The following is a 17,259-nucleotide window of genomic DNA, read 5'->3' as shown; positions in this document are numbered from 1 at the left end:
AGTTGGGCAGAGTCCTGTCTTTCCCTATTTTTCCAGAATTTATATTGAATTGGGACCAATTGTTCCTTAAATGTTTGGTAGAATTCACTTGTGAATCCATCAGGCCCTGGAGATTTTTTCTTAGGGAGTTCCATGATGGCTTATTGAATTTCTTTTTCTGAGATAGGGTTGTTTAGTTATTTAATCTCCACTGCATTTAACCTGGGCGACTTATATTTTTGTAAATATTTGTTCATTTCACTTAGATTGTCAAATTTATTGACATAGAGTTGGGCAAAATAATTCCAACATATTACTTTAATTTCCTACTCATTGGTGGTGAGTTCACTTTTTCTTTTATGATACTAACAATCTGGTTTTCTTCTTTTTTTTTTTAATCAAATTGACCAGAGATTTATCAATTTTATTGGTTTTTTTATAAAACCAACTCTTGGTTTTATTTATTAATTCAATAGCTTTTTGCTTTCAGTTTTATAATTTCTCCTTTAGTTTTTAGAATTTCTAATCTGGTATTTAATTAGGGGTTTTTAATTTGTTCTTTCTCTAATTTTTTTATTTGCATATTTAGTTCATTGATTTCCTCTTTCTCTAATTTATTCATCATGTAAGCATTTAAAGATATAATATATCTCCTGACAGCCACTTTGAGTGAATTGCATTTGTTTCGATATGTTGTTTCATTATTGTCATTGTCTAGGATAAAATATTTAATTTTTTCTATAATTTGTTGTTTGATCCTCGTTCTTTAAAATGAGGTTATTCAGTTTCCAATTAATTTCTGGGTCTATAATCTTCCTGGCCCAATATTGCATATGATTTTTATTGCATTATGATCTGAGAAAGATGTATTCACTATTCCTGCCTTTCTGCAATTGATTATTCGGTTTTTATGCCCTAGTACTTGGTCAGTTTTTGTATACGTGCCATGTACTGCAGGAAAAAAAAAGGTATATTCCTTTCTATCCTCATTCAGTTTCCTCACATAAGTGTTTCATATCTAAGTTTTCTAACAATCTATTTTCCTCCTTAACTTATTTCTTGTTTATTTTATGATTTGGTTTATCTAAATCAGAGAGGGTGGTTGAGGTCTCCCACTAGTAGTGTTTTGCTGTCTGTGTCTTCCTGTAGTTCTTTTACCTTCTGTAAGAGTTTGGATGCTATCCCCTTGGGTGCATACATATTCAGTACTGAAATCACTTTATTGTGTATGATATCTTTTAGGAGGATATAGTTTCCTTCCTTATCTTTTTTAATACTATCTATTTTTGCAGCTGCTTTGTTTGAGATAAGGATTGCTACTCCTGCTCTTTTCACTTCAGCTGAAGCAAAATACATTTTACTCCAACCTTTTACCTTTACTCTATATGTATCTCTCTGCTTCAAATGAGTTTCTTGTAAGCAGCATATTGTAGGATTCTGGTTTTCGATCCAGTCTGCTATTCACTTATGTTTTAAGGGAGAGTTCATCCCATTCACATTCAAAGTTATGATTACTAATTCTTTATTGCCCTCCATGCTATCTTCCCTCTGTTTGTATCTTTCCCCCTCCCCCCCCTTTGTCCATATTCCACAGTATTTTGTTTCTGAATACCACCCCCTTCAGTGTGTTTGCCCTCCTATATCACCCCCTCCCCTTTCTTTCCCCTTTCCCTTTTTCCCTTTTCCTTTCCCTTTCCCTTCCTTCTGTTCCTTTTTCCCCTTCCCTGTCTCCATTCCCCCCTTCCCTTTTCCCCTTTTAATACTTGAAAAAGGTATGATTTTTTTGAGTTAACTGTGTGTGTGTGTGTGTGTGTGTGTGTGTGTGTGTGTAAGTTAACTTTAAGCCAAGTCTGATGAGAGTAAGATTCAGGTGTTTCTCATTTCCTCCCTTTTCCCCCCTCTTTCACAATAGGTCTTTTGTACCTCTTAATGTAATGAGATTTGCTCCATTCAATTCCACTCCTTCCTGCACCCCTTTTTAAGGAGAAAGTGTTTTTAAATCATTCTGTCTACCTCATAGAAAATCCTGAGTATCCATCACTTTGGGTAAGTATATTCTCTTTAATAGAGTTACAGTTCTTGAAAGTTATTAGTCTTTCTCCCATGTAGAGTTATAGCCAGTTTTGTCCCACTGGATAGCAGTCTCATGGCTAAGTCATAAGTGTCTGTCACTTCTGGCTAAGTATATTCTCTCTGATAGAGTTATAATTCTCAAGGGTTATGAGAATCTTTTCCCCATCCTGGGATATACCAGTTTCATTTTCTTGTATAGCTATCTTTTTTCTTTACCCTTACCCCCCATTTTTTAACCTTTTTATATATCTCTTGAACCTCCTGTTTGATGTCCACATTTTCTATTTAGTCTGTTTTTTTCATCAGAAATTGTTGGAAGTCTTCCATTTCATTAAATGTCCTTCTTTTCCCCTGAAAGAGAAGGCTCACCTTTGCCAGATAGTGGATTCTTGGCTGCATTCCAAGTTCCCTTGCTCTTTGGAATATTTCATTCTAGAGGCTTTACTGACTGAGTATAATATCTCCAGCTGGCCAGTAGGTTGTGCTAGAGGTTTTGCTCATTGAGTGCATTATCACAGGCTTTTTTTTTTTTAGGTTTTTGCAAGGCAATGGGGTTAATTGGCTTGCCCAAGGCCACATAGCTAGATAATTATTAAGTGTCTGAGTCCAGTTTTGAACTCAGTTCTTCCTGACTCCAGGGCCGGTATTCTATCCTCTAATTTTTCCTGGGTCTCTAATATAATTTTTGTTAGTTTGATTGGTTTGGCACTGAATAAGTAAATTAATTTATATAGAATTGTCATTTTTATTATATTAGCTCAACCTACCTCTGAGCTAAGTTAGATCTGACTTTGTATTTAAAATTGCTTTGTAATTGTATTCTAGTTGTTCTTGGTTTTGTCTTGACAGAGAGAGTATTTTATATTGTCTACAGTTATTATAAATGGAATTAGTCTATCTTTTGTTCTTGGGCTTTTTGGTCATTCATAGAAATGAAGTGTTGTTGTTGCTGTTGTTATTAGCTAGTTCTCCATGAAAGTCACACAGTTATATTCAGGTTCTTTGCTACCATAAGGATCAGCTATGAATATTATGGGCTTTTATTGTTTTTTTAACCTTGAGATGCAAATTGTTAGTTAAATAGTTAAATTCTGTCATTCATTACAATGGAGATGTCATCTCATTAATGACAATGGCCTAAATTACTTCATTACCTGTGGTAGTAGATGAGGAAGTAGGTATTAGTAAAAATTTTAAATATGACATTGTGTAAGTGACTAGATCTGAACAAATATGGGGAAAAATCCTGGAGGCAGTATAGCTTAAAGCACTTAGAGATTGATTTTCTTTTAATTAAATTATCTTTTATTATCATGAACTTGTCTAAAACCAAGACACACGAGTATTACCTCTTGCAGTCAATCCTCAATCTCAGAATCATTGCAACAGTAAAAAAAAAAAAAAAACAGGTGAATGTTGATATATTGAACCAATGAGAAATAAGGGGGTAGATTTTTATTATCCCCAAAACCATTCTTTTGCTAGAAATTGCTGAAAATATACTTTTCTGCATGTTATTCTTTACAAAAAAGGATTAATTCTGATCAAATGCACTTTTCATTAAACCTAACCAAGATATAGCCCATATAATGTACTACAAAATAAAATTAGTAACATGCAAATAATATTTTTCTTGTATTTCCCTAAAATCTCAGAGTTTTTGTGGTGACTTAATTAAAAAATTGATTTCAGATAATATTTACTTTTCATCATACTTGAAATCTATAGTAACATCTTCCCTCCACTGTATCAGAATGGGGTGTAAGAACATTGTACCATATAATGAAACATTGATTTGTTATCATCAAATTCATGGCCAACAGTGACTACAGACATTCTAGCACAGAGTCTAACACCTTTATTTTCTCAATAGCAGCAACACTGACTTGAGCCCAAATGACTTACATTTTGGACTAAGTTTTAAAGTCATTTGCCTTTAATGAAAAGATGCAATAAATGCTTAGGTTGTTCTATTTTACAATGCTAGGGTAAACAAAGTCAGTGAAGATAGCAATCACTCCACAAACTTGTGGTATGGTTCTTCCCATTTATTTACTCTATTGTGTATAACCACGAATGGTGTGTTTGCCAACAGAAAGTGAAAATAAGATTGCTAATATAATCACATGCAAAAATTAATTGTGGCAAGTAAAAATTAAGAGAATTGTATATGAATTGCAAATGAATGTAAAAGCATTAGTTAGAGTTGTGATGCTTTTACTAGCTTAGGGAGACACTTGACACTTCCTAGCTGTGTGGCCTTGGGCAAAATGCTTAACCCTTGATTGCCTTGCATCCAAAGCCATCTCCAGTCATCCTGATTCATTTCTGGCCATTGAATCCATTGGTTCTGGATGAGAAAATGAGACTGGTGATTTAGCACAGCACCCTCTCACTCAAATCCAATTCAAGTGCTTGTTGTGGCATTAACTCCTTGATGTCATGGTCTTTGTCAAGAAGAAGGACAAACAATACTGTTATTATAGCTAGGAATTGCAAAAAACTGTCAAGGCACTTCTTATCCTCAAATAGATTGCATTTAATGAGGGAAGGACAGTTCATAATGAGAGAGAGTTGGAAAGGGATAGAGGCAAATGTGGGGCAGAGTTCAAGTTCTCATGGGACTAAGAGGAGGATCTGTCATAGCTTGGAAATGGTTAAGAAATGTAACCAAAAATCGTTATTACATATGATTTTCATTTTATTTAAGCATTGTAGTTTAGTATGTTTCATAACTGTCCTGCTCATCTTTTATCTTTCTCTGAATGTCCTTCTTTTCTTTTCTGAGCATTGAAATGTTTCAGTGACCCTTTTTATTCTTCCCCTACCCTCCTTTTGAAAACACTAATCTCTTGCCTTCTTTCTCCTCAAAATTTGTTCTTCCTCATTAAAAAAGAAAGAGCCAATAGTCATCACTTGTAACATATATATTATTAGCAGTTTGACTCTTGACAAATCAATTAAACTTTAAATGCTCTCACTATCTAGTTAAGAGTTTTCAAATATTATCATCTTCCTATAAAATGTCCAAATTCAGTCTGAACCAGATTAAAATGAAATTAGGAAATGCTTAACAAAAATAAATTAAAATGTAATACAAGATAAATCATGTAAATTTATGATTTTTTAAGTCAATATGTAGCCTACAGGGATCCTGTTTGAATTTGACATCCCTTTTGTAGGTAATTCTAAAATTATAAATTCCACAGAAAGTACAAACCTACATTGATTGAGAGAGTTTTCTCACCTGGGAATTTCCTGAAATCATAGGTCCATGCCCTATTATTGCCCTCTCTTATGAGAAATAAGTATAGTTGCAAAAAATAAGTCAATCCATTGACCTTGACAATGCTTATATTTATTATATTACTAATATGTGTGATTATATGTATGTCTGTATACACACACACACACACACACACACACACAAACACACAATGAGCTGTTCCCCCTCCCCCCATTATAGGCAGCCTAGGTGGTGTATTGGATAAAAGACTAGAGTACCTGGAGTTCAAATGTGGCCTTAGATACATATTAACAATGTGATCCTAGGTAATTTAATTAATCTGTTTTGGTTTTTTTGCTTCTGTTTCTTCAACTTTAAAATGAAGATAATAATAGCATCTACCTTATTAAGATATTTGTAAAGTTTGTGAAGCACATGCCAGGCACATAGGAGGCATTATATAAATGCTCATTCCTTTTTCCTTCCCTTATTGTGTCTAATCTATCACCTCTTAGGTCAGGAGGTAGAATGCCATGCTTCATCTTTGAACCTCTGGGGTTATGTTTGGATATTGTTCTATTTAGTTCTTAAGTCTTTCAAAGGTACTTTACTTTATATATTTGTAGTAGTCAATCTTTAAACCTTTATTAAGTAATTTCTAATGCAACTATATAGGAAATGAAGAATTAGGAAGTACTGTGTCCCTCTTAAGCAAAATTTGTGTAAAGAATATTTAATACTCAAATAATATTTAATAGTTGTATAAATTTTTCTCACACTTCTGTTTACTTCACTGTCTTCCAAAGTTCTCTTGAGTTTTTTTTTTATTTCTTATGATGCAGTCATATTTCATTACATTCATATAAGGTAATTTGTCCAGCTATTTTCCAATTGATAGGCTTTCCATTTGTTTCTGGTTCTTTACTGAAATAAGTCCTGCTATTCAGTATTTTAGTAAGTGTAGGTTTTTTTCCCTTTTTTCTTTGATCTCTTTCAGGTAAAGGCTTTCTAGTGGTATGTTTTGTAAAATAACTTCTTTTTTAAACATAATTCAAATTGCTTTTCATGATAGAACAATTTTCAACTCTATCAGTATACTTCTTTTCCTTAAACCCTTCAACAGTTATCTCTTTTCCTTAAAAGTTACCTTTTTCAATTTTTTTCATCATCATTGCAAGTCAGATGGTTGTAAGGTAGACTCTCAGAGTTATTTTAATTTGCATTTGTTGTTAAGTGGTTTGGAGTAATTTTTTTATATGAATAGTTTTCAATTTGGCTGTCTTATGTAATATATAAGTTCTTGAGTTAAATCAGATTTCTGTCAGATTTCTTTCCTGGTTCTCCTGAAGTTTTTGTTGAAGACTGAGTCCTTATCCTAATAGTGGCATTTTTGAAGTTATCTACTGGTACGCTATTTTGTTTGCTTCTGTACAGCTAATCTTTTACTCTGATCAATGTTTTAATTTATAAATAAGTACTAAATAGTTTTAATGGGAGGTGATTTGTAGTATGGTTTGAGATCTTTAATTACCAGATACTTTTTCACCTTGTTAATTATTTTTTCATTATTTCTTTTGAAATACTTGCCATTATAGGAATGCCATTTTAATTTCCCCAGATGAATTTTGTTTTTTTATTTTATTCTATAATGTAATTCTTTCCTGATTGGGATGGCACTGAATTAAATAAATTTATTTTACTATTTTATTATATCGGCCTGGTCTTTTTCTTTTTTGTGTAAAAAAAACATGATGTAGTTTGACAACAAACAGTTATTAAGTGCTTACTTTGTACCTGACAGAGTACTAGGCACTGGAATACAAAGAAAGGTTAAGAACACAGTAACTGCCCTTCAAGAGTTCACTTTCCAATGGGAAAGATAACACATACTTAGGTAGTAAGACATAGACAAGAGTATTAAGGGCAAATGGAAAGTAGGCTCAAAAGGAATGTACTAGTAGTAGAAGTCATGAGCAGGGGATTGGGAATAACTTCTTGCAGAAATTAGAATTTCATCTGAATCTTCAAATAATCTGGGGAAGCCAGTAGGCAGAGGTAAGAAGAGGGAACCTTCTAGGTATACAAGTCAGCTAGGTGTCTTGAATAAAATTCTTAGAGGTAAAGTAATCGTATATTAATAACCAGTCAGTAAACAATAAAATGATGATCAGTGGTTCCTCTCAGTAACCAAAGACAGACTCAAGAGTCTTAGATTATCTTAAATGCTAGGCCTGGAATCAGGAAGACCTGAATTCAAATCCAGCTTCAGACTCTTATTAGCAGTGTGACTATGGGCAAATCACTTAACTCTCATTTTCCCCTCCTTCCCACAGTTTTCATTAATCTTTTTTTTTTTCACTTTTAAAAAAATTTATTTAAGACAATAGGGCTAAGTAGCTTGCCCAAGGTCACACAGCTAGGTAATTTTTAAGTGTGTGAGACCACATTTGAACTCAGGTCCTCCTGACTCCAGGGCAAGTGCTCTATCCCCTACACCACCTAGCTGCCCCCTTATCATTAATCTTAATCATATTGTCTGAAGCCCTCTAATCATGACTGACCCAAAATGATTTTTAACCTTTGTCTTATATCAGTGAATTTAGATGACTCTGGAGGAGAGATAGTGAGGCTGATGAGCTTTAGTCCAATCATATCTAATTTATACACAATATCAATATGTCACCTTGTTGATAGCATTGGTCCTCTTTTGAGGAGGCACGATGAACAACAGCAACATATGTTTTCAACATTAATTTTCTTCATGGCCTTATATTTAAATATACTCTTAGGGTTTATATTTATGAAGTATATTAGCAATAATGCCACAAATTATATTACCTTTTAAAAAAAATAATTTACTGTACTTACTCAGAACTTGTCATTTGTTGCCCACATCTCATAGTTTATATATAAGGTATTATTGAACTCATAATTAGAAAAATTGATATAATTTGAGCAGAGAATCAGGGGAATGTATTATAATGTGATATAATAGCAATTTGCAATTTAAAAAAGATAAAAATGGAGTATATAAAAATATTTCTGGGATCAATGTAGACTTAACTTGTCCTTGTAAAAGAATACAAATATTCCTTAGAACTTAACCAATTAGACACATAAATGAATGCTAATTCTTATTATCCAAATAAATGCTATTGTGTGAAAATTAAATTGTTAACAAGAGTATAGAAAAATCAGAAATGGTAATAAATAATTCAGGAAAATTTTGAATAAAGTTCATGAACATATTTGGTATTTATAGTAATGTAAAAAATAGCACAATTTTGTCATTAAGCGCTCACAGTTTTATTTGAACCTTTGCTTTTACTTTGCATGACCTTTGGCATGTAACTTCTCATTTTTGTCATCTGTAAAATCAGAGTATTATACCACATGACCTCTGAGTTATACAAAATAATTCCTTCTGCTTCTTTATTTATTGCTGTCATACTACCTTTTAGCTTTACAAATGGAATATTAGCCTGGATGACTCCAAGTTATGGTATGACAGATTATTTTCAAACGTGATATAAATATGTTGAGTGAATATAATTTTAATTCATTAAAAGTGGTACTTGACATAGAGATATATTAAAAGATGTGTGACTATTCCAGCCAGGAAGGTCCATGAAGGCAACTGAGAAGAAACAATCAGGTAGGAGAAAAGGAAGAGAGCTATGGATTACAAAAGTTTAGAGAGGAGAAGCTGTACAGTCCTTACTTAGGATGAAGACTGAGAATATATCATTAGATTTGGCAGTTAAGAGTTCAGTAGTAATTTTGATGAGCATAGTTTCATTTAAATAATGAGGTTGAAAGCCAGATTGTCAAACCAAGTTGCATACTATATGACATTATAGCTTTTTACATGCAAATAATGTCGAGTCATTGACCAATTGAACCACGTGGCCTTTGAGGTATCTTTTAGTTTTACATTTCTGTAAATTACAGGGGACTTTGTTTGAGAAGAGAATGTATTGTTTTGACTTTTTTTTACTAATGTGTTAATTTGTTATAATTACCAATTTCTGTTGATATGTAAATGTCTAATATCTTTTTTTATTTTTTATTTTGAATTTTTTACAATTTTTCCCCTAATCTTGCTTCCTTCCCCCCACCTCCCTCAGAAGGCAGTCTATTAGTCTTTACATTGCTTCCGTGGTATACATTGATCGCATTTGAATGTGATGAGAGAGAAATCATATCCTTAAGGAAGAAAAATAAAGTATTGTTCCTGATTGTTGCACTAATGGAATGAACAAGTCCATCAAGGTTGGTCATCACTGCCATGTTGCTGCTGGGTGCACAATGTTCCTCTGGTTTTGCTCATCTCACTCAGCATCAGTCAATGCAAATCTTTCTGGGCTTCTCTGAATTCCCATCCTTCCTGGCTTCTAATAGAACAATAGTGTTCCATCACATTCATATACCACATTTTGTTAAGCCATTCCCCAATTGATGGACATTCACTCAATTTCGCATTCTTTGCCACCATGAACAGAGCTGCTATGAATATTTTTGTACAAGTAATTTTTTTTTATACATTACTAAGATATTCTTGTTTAACAGTAAACATAATACCCCCTTCCCCCTCCAAAAATATAGACCCTTATGAGAAATAGGAAAGGAAAGAGAAAAAAAATGTGTTTCATTCTGTGTTCTGATAACATCAGCTCTGCCTCGGATGAATCACATTCTTTATGATAAGTGCATCATAAAAATTACTTCCATATTTTTCCACTTGTTGCTGTTGCTGATTGTAATTCCCTCCATCCGTTCCTCCCCACTACCATTTATTATTTTTTCTCTCTCCTTTCACTCTATCCCTCTTCTAAAATGTGCTGTAGGGTAGCTCAGTGGCGCAGTGGACTGATTACCAGTCCTGGGGCCAAGAGGCCCTGAGCCCACATAGCAACCCTGAGGCTCACCAGCAACTACCCGGCCCTGTGGTCCTGGGCAGGGTACCCAATCCCAGCCCCTTGCAAGAAGTAAAAAAGAAAATGTGTTATATCTGACTGTTTTCTCCTATGATCTATCTTTTTCACTATCACCCACATGCCCCCTCTTTCCCCTTTCCCCCTTCTCCCCTTTTTCTCTAGATGTCTGTACCCTATTGAGTGTGTATGCTGTTTCCTCTCTGAGCCATTTCTGATGGTTGTGAAGCATCCCTCATTCCCCCTCACCTTCCTCCCTTCCATATCATTGCAATAGCTCATTGCAAAAGCAAAAAAATCTTTTATACGAAATATCTTAGGTCATTCCACCTCTCCTTTCTCTTACTCCCAGTGCATTTCCCTTTTAGTCATTGACTCCATTTTTACAATATATCTTCAAATTCAATTCTCTCCTGTGCTTCGTCTACAAAAGCTCCTTCTACCTGTTCTGTTAAATGACAAGTTTCATATTATTAGTATCATTTTTCTATGCAGGAATACATGCAGGTCATCATCATTAAGACTCTCTTATTTTACCCTTCTCCTTCGCTCTCTATGCTTCACCTGAATCCTGTATTTGTAGGTCAAACTTTTTGTTCAGCTCTAGTTGTTTCAACAGGAACATTTGAAATTCCCTTGGTCCATGGAAAGTCCATCTTTTCCCCTGGAAGAGGATGTTCAGTTTTGCTGGGTAGTTGATTCTCTTGGTTGCATTCCAAGCTCTTTTGCCTTCTGGAATATTATATTCCAAGCCCTATGAGCTCTTAATGTAGTTGCTGCTAAGTCCTGTGTGATCCTGACTGCAGCTCCATAGTATTTGAATTGTGTCCTTCTAGCTGCTTGTAATATTTTCTCTTTGACTTGGGAACTTGGTTATAATATTACTGGGGGTTGTTTTTTTAGGATCTCTTTCCAGGGGAGATTGTGGATTCTCTCAATTTCTATTTTGCCCTCTGCTTCTAGGATATCTGGGCAATTTTCCTGTAGGAACTCTTTAAAAATGATGTCAAGGCTCTTTTCCTGTGGCAAAAATATTTTATTTAATCTCAACTGGATTCTCAGTGAAGCAAGAAAATCTTTCTCCTTAATTGAGTCACTAACTTACTCACCACCAAAGTTATTCCAGATCTTCTTTTTTCCTTAGGCTTTCCCCCAACACTCCTGCACTTTAACCTCTGTACTGAAGATCTTTCCTCAAACTCCAGCAAAAAAATTGAGGCCAGTCACCTAAAATTCCCTTTTCTCTATTTCTCCTTAACATATATCCCTCCAAAAAGTCATTTCTCCTATTTTTCATTTGCAATCCAGTCTCTGATAAAGAGCTGGTCTTTTATTTTTAATCAAGGTCAAGTCCTCCACCTATAATCTTTATTCTCATTTTGTACAAACAATGTCTTTTTTATACATTAGTAAAATATTGGTTTAAGAGTAAACAAAATACCCCCTCCACCCCAAAAAATATACACTCACTTGAGCGATAAAGTAAAGGGGGGGAGAGAAAAAAAATTAAAATAAAAAAAAATAGTAATAATTGTAGGTACGGCCAGGTGGCGCAGTAGATGGAGCACCAGCCCTGGAGCCAGGAGCACCCTAGCCCATATCCGGCCCTGTACACCCTACAATCAACCAGCTGTGTGACATGCGAGCCACCCCAACCCCACTGCCCTGCATAAACCAAAAAAAGAAAAAAAAGACCTAAAATAAAATAAAATAGTAATAATAGTAGGGGCGGCTGGGTGGTGGACAGAGCACTGGCCCTTGAGCCAGGAGCACCCGGGTCAGAATCTGGCCTCAGACACCCAATGATCACCCTGCTATGCCGCCCCAGGCAGGCCACCCAGCCCCATTTGCCCCGCACCCCCCCCCCAAATTATAGTAATAAAAAATGTGCTTCAGTCTGTGTTCTAACACTACCAACTCTGTTGCGAGTGGATCACATTCTTTATAAGTCCATCAAAAAAGTTACTTCCATATTTTTCCACTGTTGCTGATCGCAACTCCCTCCTTTCGTATTTCTCCACTACCGTGTACTATATTTACTCTCACCTTTCACTGACTCTGCTGTAGGGTAGCTGAGTGGTGCAGCAGACAGATCCCTGGCCTTCGGACCAAGAGGCCCCGAGCCCCTACACCACCCCTCAGGCCCAGCATCCACCTGGCCCTACGGTCCTGGACAGACTATCCAATCCCTGCCCCTTGCAAGAAGTAAAAAAAGAAAATGTCTTATATCTGACCACTCCCCCCATTGTCCATCCTCTCCTCCATAACTCACATTCCCCCCCTTCCCCCTGTCCCCCTTCTCTCCTTCTTACTCCAGATGTCTATACCCCATTGAGTATATATGCTGTTTCCTCTCCTAGCCACCTCTGATGAGAGCAAAGATTCCCTCATTCCCCCTTGTCTTCTCCCCTTCCATATCATTGCAATAGCTTATTGTAATAAAGAAAAATCTTATTAAATGAAATATCTTGGCCTGTTCCCCCTCTCCTTTTTCTTTCTCCCATTACATTTCCCTTTTTTTCTATTGACTCCATTTTTACCCCATATTTTATCTTCAAATTCAGGTTTCTCCTGTGCTTCATCTATAAAATCTCCTTCTACCTGCTCTGTTAATTGAGAAGGTTCATATGAGTATTATCAGTGTCATTTTTCTATGCAGGAATACATGCAGTTAATCATCATGAAGTCCCTCATATTTTCCCCTTCTCCAATCTCTATGCTTCACCTGAGTCCTGTATTTGAAGATCAAACCTTCTGTTCAGCTCTGGCCATTCCAACAGGAACATTTGAAATTCCCTTGGTTCATTGAAAGTCCATCTTTTTCTCTGGAAGGGGACATTCAGTTTTGCTGGGTAGTTGATTCTCGCTTGCATTCTAATCTCTTTTGCCTTCTGGTATATTATATTCCAAGCCCTACGAGCTTCCAATGTAGTTGCTGCTAAGCCCTATGTGATCCTGATTGCAGCTCCACGGTATTTGAATTATGTCCTTCTTGTTGCTTGTAATATTTTCTCTTTGACTTGGGAGTGCTGGAACTTGGCTATAATATTCCTGGGGGTTGGTTTTTTGGGATCTCTTTCTTGGGGGGAATCGGTGGATTCTTTCTATTTCTATTTTGCCCTCTGCTTCTAGAATATCAGGGCAATTTTCCTGTAGTAATTCTTTGAAAATGATGTCAAGGTTCTTTTCCTGATCATGACTTTCAGGTATTCTAATAATTTTTAAATTATCTTTCCTAAGTCTGTTTTCCATATCCGTTGTTTTTTCAATGAGATGTTTCACATTTCCTTCTAATGTTTCATTCTTTTGGTTTTGAAGTATTGAAGCCTGGTTTCTCATAAATCCATCAGTCTCCTTCTTTGTCTGAAGGATTTGTTTTCCTCAGAGAGCTTTCTTATTTCTTTTTCCATCTGGCTAATTCTGCTTTTTAAAGCATTCTTCTCCTCCATAACTTTTTGAACTGTTTTATCCATTTGACCTAAGCTGGTTTTTAGCATGCTATTTTCTGCAGCATTTTTTTTTGGATTTCCTTGACTAAGCTGCTGACTTCATTTTCATGTTTTTCCTGCATCTCTCTCATTTCTTTTTCCAGTTTTTCTTCTAACTCCCCCATTTGATTTTCAAAGTCTTTTTTGAGCTCTGTCATAGCCTGAGCCCAATTTCTGTTTTTCTTGGAGTCTTTAGATGCAGGAGCTTGTGCTTCCTCATCTTCAGACTAAGTGTTTTGATCCTTTTTGGCCTCACAGGCAACATATTTCTCAGTGGTGTTCCTCTGTTTTTGGGGTGCTTCCTGAGCTTTGGGGACACTCCCAGAAGGATCTCAGTGTGTGAGCCTCTGTCCTCCCTCCTGGTCTGTGAATGACCTTATGTACCCCCTTCTGCCATGGGGCTGAGGTTGGGGTGGCTTTGCTGTTCAATGGGGGGCCTAGACTGCAATCAACATCTGAATGTGGTCCCAGGGACAAAAGACAGAGCTCCGCAGTCTCTCTTTACTCCCTCCCTTGGTTCTATGGGTTCATGCCCTGTGGGAGCTCCTGCTTACTGGCTCTGCCTGCTTCTGTTTCCTGGATCTGGACTGCCTTGGCCATGCTGCTTGCTGTGTGCCCTGAGGGCTGGGCTTCAAGTGCTTGCTCTGGCAGAGTTCCCCCCACTGACCCCCAATTTGTGCCTGGTGCTCCCTGGGGCGTAGCTTAGGAGACTCCCCTGCTGCTGTGAACTGCAACTCCCAGCTCCCTGTGGCTGCCTCTGGGAGGCTAAAGTTCTTTTACTCTGGTGGGCCGCCCCTCCAACCCCAGGGATCAGAGCCTTTCTCTTTTCCAGGTTACCTTGAGTAAGAGAATTGCCTCACTGGGTCCCTCTGTGGGTTCCGTCTCTCGAAAATTGAGTTAGACTACTTAGTTTCGAAGTTTTATGAGAGAGCGCCCAAGACGGGATCTGCTAATGTTGCCTTCTTGGCTCCACCCTCCAAGGCTCTTTTCCATATTATGACTTCCAGGTATCCTTATAATTTTAAAATTATCTTTCCTGAATCTGTTTTCCATATCAGTTGTTTTTTTCAATGAGTTGTTTCACATTTTCTTCTAATTTTCCATTCTTTTGCATTTGAAGTATTTGTCTTAATTTCTCATAAAGTCACCAGCTTCCCTCAGTTCCATTTTACATCTGAAGGATTTGTTTTCCTCAGAGAGCTTTTGTATTTCTTTTTTCATCTGACTAATTCTGCTTTTTTAAAGCATTCTTGTCCTCAATAACTCTTTGAACTGTTTTATCCATTTGACCTATGCTGGTTTTTAACATGTTATTTTCTTCAGCACTTTTTTGAATCTCCTTGACTAAGGTTCTGACTTCTTTTTCATGTTTCTCCTGCATTTCTCTCATTTTTCCCCCCAATTTTTCTTTTGTCTCCCTTACTTGACTTTCAAAATCCTTTTTGAACTCTGTCATAGCCTGAACCTAATTTCTGTTTTTCTTGGAGTCTTTAGATGCAGAAGCTTGTACTTCCTCATCTTCAGATTGAGTATTTTCTTCCTTCTTGTGATTATAGACAAAGAATTTCTCAGTGGTGTTCCTTTTTTCTCAGTTTACTTATATAGATGACCATAAGCACTCCTCTCTTCCCTGGAGCTGTGAGGAGGGTCTTTGCTGCTGTCTTAGTTTGGAAGGCCAAACTGCAACTTGGATCTGAGTGTGGGCAAACAGCAGAGTCCTGCCACAGGGATAGCAGAGAGATTTCACCAGTCTGCCCTGTGACCCCGTGACCATCTGTGAGCTTTGCCCTGGAATTGCAGGTTGCTTTCTCCAGAGTCCTGCTGCAGGTTCTTGCTGCAGGGCAGCTCTGAGTCTGGTGCTCCTCGCTCCACACTCATTCTGGTGCAACAGAGTTGTCTCACCTCCCCTTCAAGCTGTTCCCAGTGATCCCTGGGCAGGGCTGGCCTGCGCTGTGCTGTGCTGAGCTGAGCTCTGGCTGTGCCCCCCCCCCCCCAATTAAACACACCTTTCCCAGGGAACTTATAAGTTATCTTGGGCTGGGGAAATGTGGCACCCAGTCTTTCTGTAGGTCTTTCACCTCTAAATTTTGGCTAGTCATAATTTGATGGTTTTTTGAGGGTTTTTTTTGGGGGGGGGGAGGAGTTTCTGGGAAATGCTGCCTTCATGCTGCTATCTTGGTTCCCCCCTTGATATCTTAATACACACACGCATGCGCGCACACACACACACACACACACACACAAACTCTCTATCCTGATCTCAGAGGAATTGTTCTATAGCCTACTTAATCTACCTAACATATACACAGTATATACAAACACACACAAACACAAAAGTTTTATAGATCACAACTGATTCGAATTCACAGATTGAATTTTTAGAGAAGAGGTTAAGTGAAAAATTTTTTGACTATTCCATGTTTTTATAAGTTCTTTTTTTTTGCCTAGAAATTAGGATGTTAATTGAATTCTGAATAAATAAGATCTAAAGATTTAAAGAAATTTTGAAAACAGCTTCTTTGAATTTCAATTAAGTGTAAACACTATTTAGTTCTTCCCTTCATGAGTGAATTAGTAATTTTTGCTTCAAAAATAGTATCATGAAAGCATCACGTGTCTTTCTAATTTAGTAGCTTTTAGTAGGTTTGCAGACTCTATAGTAAAGTAGGAATTCTTAATGGTAATGGCCACTAATTTTGTTAATTTGCTCTTTTTGTAGAAGCTCAGAGATGCCCAGATTAATGTATAAACTCTCAGCTTTTTACTCAGTCTTTCACCAGTCTTTACAAATATATTTAATTCAGTTATGATACCTTATATTTGTGGAGAGCTTTAATTATTTTCACCCTTTAGCATGTCTATATTAATGGAGAGAAGCATTAACATAATTTTTAAAAGTCAGCTTTCTTTTATTGATTGTCTTGCTTAAAATTTTCCAGTCTTTTAAAGACTTTATACTGTTAGATTTATTTAATAATATTTTTTCAAGTTTACCTACTTTATTTTTTTAATTTTTTTACCTACTTTATTTAAAGGAAAAAAACCTCCTATGCTTTTAAAAAAAGCCATTGCGGTAGTGAAATTAGTGATTTTATATATTTCTTTTTGTCTGTTTTAGGATGACTACCATAGAGTAGTTAATATTGTACCCACGAAACCACCACTGCTAGACAGACCTGGTGAAGGAGGCTACAATAGATATGATTACGGTCATGTTGATTACCGAGACTATGACGAGGGCCGCAGTTTTTCTCATGATCGAAGAAGTGGTCCATCCCAAAGAGGCGTATGTAAATTTTCCCCCCGTCACCTTTTTTACCTATATTTTACAAAAAATTATGGATTCAATTTTTGACTACTCTGACCATGTAGACAAAATAGTCTTTCTGACTTTATGCTCTTTTAAGATGCCAACTGCATAGAAGTAGTGGAAGAGAAATATATAGACATCTTATCCTCCTTCCTCTTTTCACTAGGTGGGCAAGTGATTGCGTCATCTATTACCACGACTATGATTCTCGGCTAGGAATGAGTAAATAATCCCTGTTATGTGTGACTG

General features: G+C 36.4%; 1 protein-coding gene across 6 annotated transcripts in view; it reads left to right on the top strand.

The window, feature by feature from the left end:
* PPHLN1 (periphilin 1) overlaps window positions 1-17,259 on the top strand; it is a 199,037-nt gene that overhangs the window by 50,350 nt on the left and 131,428 nt on the right. For 4 of the 6 annotated variants that reach the window (XR_012470211.1, XM_074194718.1, XM_074194717.1 and 1 more), the window contains one exon: window positions 16,819-16,986. The exons of the other annotated variants lie outside the window; for them this stretch is intronic. Coding sequence is in view for 3 of the 4 variants with exons in the window: in XM_074194718.1 (XP_074050819.1) it covers window positions 16,819-16,986 (168 nt within the window). In the remaining variant the exon portion in view is untranslated. The remainder of the gene's footprint in view (window positions 1-16,818; window positions 16,987-17,259) is intronic. 6 annotated transcript variants of the gene reach the window in all.

The sequence above is a fragment of the Macrotis lagotis genome, chromosome 7, assembly GCF_037893015.1.
Source record: "Macrotis lagotis isolate mMagLag1 chromosome 7, bilby.v1.9.chrom.fasta, whole genome shotgun sequence".
NCBI classification, from domain to species: domain Eukaryota; kingdom Metazoa; phylum Chordata; class Mammalia; order Peramelemorphia; family Peramelidae; genus Macrotis; species Macrotis lagotis.
This window is presented reverse-complemented; position numbering and strand designations above follow the sequence as displayed.